An 8,096-nucleotide genomic window follows, 5' to 3' on the forward strand; every position below is an offset into this window, starting at 1 on the left:
GTGATGGCGTCACAGAGGGTGGCACGGAACGGCCATTGTGACACGCGGGGTGTGGGACAGAGCTAAGGCTGCGCGGCTCAGGCCGAGCTCAGTGCGACCTGGTGAGGTGAGCAGGGAGGAAGGGGCTGCCTGAGGCTCCCGAGGGAGGAGGGTTCCCCAGCGCTCGGGGCCGGAGCTGAGCACTCAGCCTCGTCCCGCTTCTCCCCTAGGTTGTCACGCGGAGGACGAAGTCCAGCACTGATGGGACAGACACTCTGCAAGTGGTTTCCGTCAATGCGCACGGTGTGCGCGGGGACACAGGAGGCCGCCGGCTCGAGGGAGCCAGGTGAGAGCAAAGTATCCCTGCACGCAGCTCCCCGCCGCCGGGCAGAGGGGTGCTGGGGGTCTGCCAGTGGCGGAGAGGGGAGGCAGGGGCACGCAGGGCCCCTGTGCTCCTTGGCCAGGGGGGCCGCGGTTCGGCTGTGGCTGCCTGCTAGCACCGCTGGGCCTGCAGTGCCCCTTCCCCTCCTCAGCCTCTGGCCCTGCCCCTCAGCTGGCACAGCCGGCACACAGAAGCCCCTGGGACTGTCCCTGGGGGCACCTGGCACCACAAGCCGCTCACTGCTGTTATTCTCTCCTCTCCAGCATGCGTGCTCTGTGGCCGAGTGGATGAGGACTCGAGCATCCTTGGCCACAAAGAAGAGTACAATGGATTGTATTTCCATAAGTTTTGTGTGGTGAGTTCCCATGTGGCTCCTGACACCTTCCTCCAACCAGTGATTCCCTCCTTTCTGCCCTAACAAGAGCCTGCTCTTTCCTCTTCTACAGATATTTGTCAATGGTCTTTGTGAATATGTCGAAGGCAGCAGTGAGCTATTTTTTTTGATAGAAGACCTGATACTCACAATCAAGCAGGCAGAGCGGACGGTGAGTTCTGGACCAGAACAGGGAGCTTGGTGCCAGGAGAGGCATGGCGAGCATAGCCTGGTCTCATGAGAAAGCAATCCCAGCCCTTGCAACCAGCTCCAAGAGAAATTCCTGCTCTTGCAGACGAGCCCTGTTCACCAGGCAGCTCTGCAGAGTGCCACCCAGCCCTGCCCCCATCCTGTGCCCTGCACAGAGGTGCGGGGCCCGCTGCGTAGGCCCTTAACCTGCTGCTGATGGGAAATGCTCTGCTCTTTCCAGCACTGCTTCGTTTGTGGCAATCCAGGGGCCAGCATCACCTGCGCAGAGCCGGACTGTGGCCGCAGCTTCCATCTCCCCTGCGCTTCAAAGGGTGAATGTGTCACCCAGTACTTTGGAGAGTTCAGGTAAGGGCTGCTAGGCTTCACCTGTGGGCCTTTAACCCCTGCTGTCAGCACCAGCCAAAGAAGCGAGGAGCGTGCTGTGACACCTCCCAGCAGCCTGACAGAGCCAGAGTCACGGCCTGGGACTCCTTCCTGTTCCTCTGCCCTCCTCGCAGCACTTCTCACCTTGCCTATCCCTCCCATCTTCCCCCAGGTCCTTCTGCTGGGAACACCGCCCGCAGCAGGCAGTGGAGGCAGCGCCAGCGCAGGACACGACCTGCATTGTTTGCATGGAGCCCGTGGAGGACAGCATGTCCTACAGCACCATGGTGTGCTCGGCCTGCCAACACGCCTGGTTCCACCGGGCCTGCATCCAGGTAGAAGCCCCCTCCTCACCCCATGAGCACGGCAGGTGCTCAGCAGCACCAGGCCTCCTGGTTCACGCTCACGCTGCTTCTGTTTCTGCTGCAGGAACAGGCCCTGCGTGCAGGCTTTTATTACTTCCAGTGCCCCCTCTGCAGAGACCGAGACTGGTTTAATACGGACATGCACATTATGGGGATCCGAATCCCAGTCAGGTTGGTGTCTTTCAGCCGGCTCTTGAGATGTCAAGACACAAGGGCTGAGTCTGCCCAAGGACTACCCCAGCAGGCCTGGCCCTTTGCAGCCATTAACATGGGCCTCAGCATCACTGGGAAGCTGGAACTGGGCATCGGGTGGAAGGGGAGGGATGCCATGGATTAGTTTTAGTCCTGGGGCAGTCAGTGCTCATTCCATTCCCTCCTTTCCCTGGCAGAGAACCAACGTGGGAGGACAACGATGCCTACGCATCTCTACTGGAGAGGCACGGGAGCTGCGATGCCAGCCACTGCCTTTACCCACACGGCAGGGAGCAGGCAGAGGGAGAGGGGTGAGTTACCTCTGCGTGGGATTGCAGCCTCACAGCCTGGGGGAGCACACACCAAGCACCAGAGCTGTGCCGGGCGCTCCCTGGCTCAGGTCACTGTGTCCTCACGGCCACAACCCGTTTGTTTCCCCAGGCCCTGGCAGCTGCTCCTCTGCAGCTCCTGTGCTGCACAAGGCACTCACCGGCGCTGTTCCAATTTGAGTCACAGCGCAGCCAGCTGGGAGTGCAACGCCTGTGCTGGAGAGGGCACCGGTAAGAGGCAAACGGCCGCGTGCTGCTGGGCTGGGGCCAGGCGAGGCCTGGCAGCGGCTGCTCAGAGCGGCCTTGCTCAAATCCCATAGCCCAGCACAAATGGCAGCCAGTTCCACCCCGTGGCTGCAATTCCATCCTGCTCACCTTTCTGCCTCCCCTTACAGCCTCCAGCACCAATTCAGATCTTCCTGGCTACAGCACCACCAGCCACGCACCATCGGGGCCAGCTGACTGTTCCCCTGTGCCTGAGAGCAGCGGCCTGTCCAGGCAGCGCAGGACAGACCGGAGGAGAATCCGCCCACGTGCACAGCGGGATGCAAATACCTGCAGTCAGTCCCAAGGACACCGTGGGAGCAGCCATAATGCTGCCCGGATTGTGGAGAGCCGCACTCCAAACTCTGCCAGCCAGGGGACATCAGAGTCCTCAAGGCACTCCCCGTCAAATGGCTACAACCTCCGGCGCAGACAGGGACAGCGGGCCCGGACAAGAAGCCGCTCTCCATTGCAGCGCCCGGCCCCAGATTCTCCAAGCCAGCCCCGAACACGCCGTGGGAGCAGGCAGGCACCAACCCCAAGTGCCGAGAGCTGCACCCACAGATACACCGGACCAGGAGCATCGCGGTCCTCAAGGGTTTCCACGGCGGCTGATAGAGGACAGTCCAGGCAGACAGGCCGAGCCCGGACTCGGAGCCGCTCCCCCCTCCAACATCGGGCTGCTGAGACCAACAGCCAGCCCCGAAGACGCTGCAGGAGCCGGTCCAGGCGGTGAGGGCCAGCCCAGGGGCGAAGCCGCTCCCGGGTTCCACGTCGGGCCCAGAACATCAACCGCCGGCCCCACTGATGCCATAGGAGCAGCCTTATACAAGCTCCACGTGCTCTATAAAGTCATCAGAATCCATCACAATAAATCTGAGAGTTCCATCATGCCACTGTCAGTTTTGTTCTTCCCTGCCTCTCCCGAGGTGGGCAGCTTTAGGGCTGCAACCATGGGCATCTCTTCCCCCCAGCACCCAACCCACTCCTTCCTCCCCCCAGCCCGGTTCAGGCTGAGCTGGGTTCTGGCCCCGACTCCAGCGGGGCGCAGCGTTTCCAACACACAACGTGGCAGAGGCCAGGCTGGCAGCTGCAGCCCCGTTCTGGGGGTGTTTCTGTCATCATGGGGATGTCGCTGTGTTTGGGACACGCGGGCAGCCTCGGGGCTGCTGTCAGCTGTGGATGGGCCAGGACCCGGGCTTTCCTCCTGCATTCGGGCAGTGCCTCAGGTCTGCCACTGCTCGTAAACGTGACGTCCACCCTATATTTACTTGGTCCATTTGTCTAGAGAATCAGCATGCTGGTCTCTTCCTGGATCCAATGTCTTCTGCTAACTCTCCCATTGCAAAGTGACATCTTTCATGCCCATACAATTCAAAAGACTTTCCCAGACTGGGCAGTAGGCAGACTACTCCCTGTCCTGAGCAGGGGTAGACATCAGAGCTGCTCTCAGTTGAATACAGGCTGTTTGGCATTCTGGGTTCCAGTCCCAAAATTTCTCCCTCTCCTTTCACAGCTTCCTATTCCACGATCCTCCATCTGTCCACAGTTTGGTATCCATAATCTACAGCATCCTGCCTTACCTAAGAAAACTTGCATTACCCATTTGGATTTTGGCTCTGGTATTTGACATACGGCTTCCTTGCCCTCACGCCCAGGCTTTCTGGAGGAGGCTCAGGGGAGGCCTCACCACTCTGTATAACTCCCTGAAAGGAGGTTGAAGTGAGGCGGGGGTCGGCCTCTTCTCCTAGGTAACAGCGATGGGACGAGAGGGAAGGGCCTCAAGTTGCACCAGGGGAGGTCCCCGTTGGATGTTAGGAAGGACATCTTTGCTGAACGAGTGGTCGGGCACTGGCACAGCTGCCCGGGGAGCTGGGGGAGTCAGCGTCCATGGAGGCGTTCCAGAACCGTGGGGATGTGGCACTGAGGGACGTGGGCAGGTGGGGGGGTGGACGGTGGGACTTGGTGATCTCAGAGGTCTTTGCCAACCATAGAGATTCTGTGATGCTGTGAGTCGAGTCATTTATTGTAACGAGAGGTAATCAGCAGCAAGCAAGCAAAAAGTCACGGAAACACCTGAACGCTCGATTGGGATACTGAGGGAGCCACAGGCCCGGTAGCATTCAGGTGGGGCCAGGAGGGTGGACACGTCGCCCAGTGCCTTCAGCAGCACCAACACGCCGGGTTCCAGCGGGGCTGCGTCCGGCACCGGGCCCCTCACCCTGCGCTGGCTGCGAGAGCCGCCGCCCTCCTGCCTGGGTGCCCTCAGCCCCCGTGAGGTGTGATGGCGTCACAGAGGGTGGCACGGAACGGCCACTGTGACACGCGGGGTGTGGGACAGAGCTAAGGCTGCGCGGCTCAGGCCGAGCTCAGTGCGACCTGGTGAGGTGAGCAGGGAGGAAGGGGCTGCCTGAGGCTCCCGAGGGAGGAGGGTTCCCCAGCGCTCGGGGCCGGAGCTGAGCACTCAGCCTCGTCCCGCTTCTCCCCTAGGTTGTCACGCGGAGGACGAAGCCCAGCACTGATGGGACAGACACTCTGCAAGTGGTTTCCGTCAATGCGCATGGTGTGCGCGGGGACACAGGAGGCCGCCGGCTTGAGGGAGCCAGGTGAGAGCAAAGTATCCCTGCACGCAGCTCCCCGCCGCCGGGCAGAGGGGTGCTGGGGGTCTGCCAGTGGCGGAGAGGGGAGGCGGGGGCACGCAGGGCAGCCCCCGGGGGCACCTGGCCCCACAAGCCGCTCACTGCTGTAATTCTCTCCTCTCCAGCATGCGTGCTCTGTGGCCGAGTGGATGAGGACTCGAGCATCCTTGGCCACAAAATAGAGAGCAATGGATTGTATTTCCATAAGTTTTGTGTGGTGAGTTCCCATGTGGCTCCTGACACCTTCCTCCAACCAGTGATTCCCTCCTTTCTGCCCTAACAAGAGCCTGCTCTTTCCTCTTCTACAGCTATTTGTCATTGGTCTTTGTGAACCTGTGGAAGGCCACACTGATGTTTTTTTTCGGATCAAAGACCTGATACGCACAATCAGGCAGGCAGAGCGGACAGTGAGTATCGGACCAGAACAGGGAGCTTGGTGCCAGGAGAGGCATGGCGAGCATAGCCTGGTCTCATAAGAAAGCAATCCCAGCCCTTGCAACCAGCTCCAAGAGAAATTCCTGCTCTTGCAGACGAGCCCTGTTCACCAGGCAGCTCTGCAGAGTGCCACCCAGCCCTGCCCCCATCCTGTGCCCTGCACAGAGTTGCGGGGCCCGCTGCGTAGGCCCTTAACCTGCTGCTGATGGGAAATGCTCTGCTCTTTCCAGCTCTGCTTCGTTTGTGGCAATCCGGGGGCCAGCATCACCTGCGCAGAGCCGGGCTGTGGCCGCAGCTTCCATCTCCCCTGCGCTTCAAAGGGTGAATGTGTCACCCAGTACTTTGGAGAGTTCAGGTAAGGGCTGTCAGGCATCGCCTGTGGGCCTTCAACCCCTGCTGTCAGCACCAGCCAAAGAAGCGAGGAGCGTGCTGTGACACCTCCCAGCAGCCCAACAGAGCCAGAGTCACGGCCTGGGACTCCTTCCTGTTCCTCTGCCCTCCTCGCAGCACTTCTCACCTTGCCCATCCCTCCCATCTTCCCCCAGGTCCTTCTGCAGGGAGCACCGCCCGCAGCAGGCAGTGGAGGCAGCGCCAGCGCAGGACACGACCTGCATCGTCTGTATGGAGCCCGTGGGGGACAGCATGTCCTACAGCACCATGGTGTGCCCAGCCTGCCGACACGCCTGGTTCCACCGGGCCTGCATCCAGGTAGAAGCCCCCTCCTCACCCCATGAGCACGGCAGGTGCTCAGCAGCACCAGGCCTCCTGGTTCACGCTCACGCTGCTTCTGTTTCTGCTGCAGGAACAGGCCCTGCGTGCAGGCTTTTATTGCTTCCAGTGCCCCCTCTGCAGAGACCGAGACTGGTTTATTACAGACATGCACATTATGGGGATCCGAATCCCGATCAGGTTGGTGCCTTTCAGCCAACTCTTGACATGGGAGGACACACGAGCTGTCCTTGGCAAGGGACTGCCTCAGCAGGGCTGGCCCTTTGCAGCCATTTACATGGGCCTCAGCATCACTGGGAAGCTGGAACTGGGCATCGAGTGGAAGGGGAGGGATGCCATGGATTAGTTTTAGTCCTGGGGCAGTCAGTGCTCATTCCATTCCCTCCTTTCCCTGGCAGAGAACCAACGTGGGAGGACAACGATGCCTACGCATCTCTACTGGAGAGGCACGGGAGCTGCGATGCCAGCCATTGCCTTTACCCACACGGCAGGGAGCAGGCAGAGGGAGAGGGGTGAGTTACCTCTGCGTGGGATTGCAGCCTCACAGCCTGGGGGAGCACACACCGAGCACCAGAGCTGTGCCGGGTGCTCCCTGGCTCAGGTCACTGTGTCCTCACGGCCACAACCCGTTTGTTTCCCCAGGCCCTGGCAGCTGCTCCTCTGCAGCTCCTGTGCTGCACAAGGCACTCACCGGCGCTGTTCCAACTTGAGTCACAGCGCAGCCAGCTGGGAGTGCAACGCCTGTGCTGGAGAGGACACCGGTAAGAGGCAAACGGCCGCGTGCTGCTGGGCTGGGGCCAGGCGAGGCCTGGCAGCGGCTGCTCAGAGCGGCCTTGCTCAAATCCCATAGCCCAGCACAAATGGCAGCCAGTTCCACCCCGTGGCTGCAATTCCATCCTGCTCACTTTCCTGCCTCCCCTTACAGCCTCCAGCACCAACTCTGATCTTGCTGGCGACAGCACCATCAGCCAGCAGGGGCTGGGGCCATCCCGAGGCTCTGGGACACCAGAGAGCAGCAGCTCCAGCACCACCAGCCACGCACCATCGGGGCCAGCTGACTGTTCCCCTGTGCCTGAGAGCAGCGGCCTGTCCAGGCAGCGCAGGACAGACCGGAGGAGAATCCGCCCACGTGCACAGCGGGATGCAAATACCTGCAGTCAGTCCCAAGGACACCGTGGGAGCAGCCATAATGCTGCCCGGATTGTGGAGAGCCGCACTCCAAACTCTGCCAGCCAGGGGACATCAGAGTCCTCAAGGCACTCCCCGTCAAATGGCTACAACCTCCGGCGCAGACAGGGACAGCGGGCCCGGACAAGAAGCCGCTCTCCATTGCAGCGCCCGGCCCCAGATTCTCCAAGCCAGCCCCGAACACACCGTGGGAGCAGGCAGGCACCAACCCCAAGTGCCGAGAGCTGCACCCACAGATACACCGGACCGGGAGCATCGCGGTCCTCAAGGGTTTCCACAGCGGCTGATAGAGGACAGTCCAGGCAGACAGGCCGGGCCCGGACTCGGAGCCGCTCCCCCCTCCAACATCGGGCTGCTGAGACCAACAGCCAGCCCCGAAGACGCTGCAGGAGCCGGTCCAGGCGGTGAGGGCCAGCCCAGGGGCAAAGCCGCTCCCGGGTTCCACGTCGGGCCCAGAACATCAACCGCCGGCCCCACTGATGCCATAGGAGCAGCCTTATACAAGCTCCACGTGCTCTATAAAGTCATCAGAATCCATCACAATAAATCTGAGAGTTCCATCATGCCACTGTCAGTTTTGTTCTTCCCTGCCTCTCCCGAGGTGGGCAGCTTTAGGGCTGCAACCACGGGCATCTCTTCCCCCCAGCA

General features: G+C 61.1%; 2 protein-coding genes across 2 annotated transcripts; both read left to right on the forward strand.

Annotated features, from left to right (window-relative positions):
* The first annotated feature begins 273 nt into the window (after positions 1-273).
* Positions 274-3,072, forward strand: LOC146543393 (E3 ubiquitin-protein ligase PHF7-like). Its single transcript, XM_085236101.1, has 10 exons — positions 274-325; positions 625-716; positions 808-906; positions 1,165-1,289; positions 1,480-1,642; positions 1,737-1,843; positions 2,062-2,175; positions 2,306-2,424; positions 2,589-2,753; positions 2,834-3,072. The coding sequence occupies exons 1-10, from the start codon at positions 274-276 to the stop codon at positions 3,070-3,072; spliced, it is 1,275 nt and encodes a 424-aa protein (XP_085092227.1).
* A 1,793-nt stretch (positions 3,073-4,865) lies between these two features.
* On the forward strand, positions 4,866-7,909 carry LOC146543394 (E3 ubiquitin-protein ligase PHF7-like). The gene is made up of 9 exons (XM_085235999.1): positions 4,866-5,063; positions 5,222-5,313; positions 5,405-5,503; positions 5,762-5,886; positions 6,077-6,239; positions 6,334-6,440; positions 6,659-6,772; positions 6,903-7,021; positions 7,186-7,909. Exons 1-9 carry the CDS (start codon positions 4,979-4,981, stop codon positions 7,854-7,856), a joined length of 1,575 nt encoding a protein of 524 aa, XP_085092125.1. The 5' UTR covers positions 4,866-4,978; the 3' UTR covers positions 7,857-7,909.
* Positions 7,910-8,096: the final 187 nt, after the last annotated feature.

The sequence above is a fragment of the Meleagris gallopavo genome, chromosome 14 (assembly GCF_905368555.1).
Source record: "Meleagris gallopavo chromosome 14, MGAL_WU_HG_1.1, whole genome shotgun sequence".
Taxonomy (NCBI): Eukaryota; Metazoa; Chordata; class Aves; order Galliformes; family Phasianidae; genus Meleagris; species Meleagris gallopavo.

What these genes read in the sequence shown, in the direction of transcription:
- LOC146543393 (XM_085236101.1), top strand. Translation starts at nt 274, where the DNA reads ATGCGCACGGTGTGCGCGGGGACACAGGAGGCCGCCGGCTCGAGGGAG. An exon ending in TCCACCGGGCCTGCATCCAG is followed by an intron (nt 1,643 to 1,736) that starts GTAGAAGCCCCC and finishes TTTCTGCTGCAG; the next exon opens with GAACAGGCCCTGCGTGCAGG. An exon ending in GCGGGATGCAAATACCTGCA is followed by an intron (nt 2,754 to 2,833) that starts GTCAGTCCCAAG and finishes TCTGCCAGCCAG; the next exon opens with GGGACATCAGAGTCCTCAAG.
- LOC146543394 (XM_085235999.1), top strand. Translation starts at nt 4,979, where the DNA reads ATGGGACAGACACTCTGCAAGTGGTTTCCGTCAATGCGCATGGTGTGC. An exon ending in ATTTCCATAAGTTTTGTGTG is followed by an intron (nt 5,314 to 5,404) that starts GTGAGTTCCCAT and finishes CCTCTTCTACAG; the next exon opens with CTATTTGTCATTGGTCTTTG. An exon ending in TCAGGCAGGCAGAGCGGACA is followed by an intron (nt 5,504 to 5,761) that starts GTGAGTATCGGA and finishes TGCTCTTTCCAG; the next exon opens with CTCTGCTTCGTTTGTGGCAA.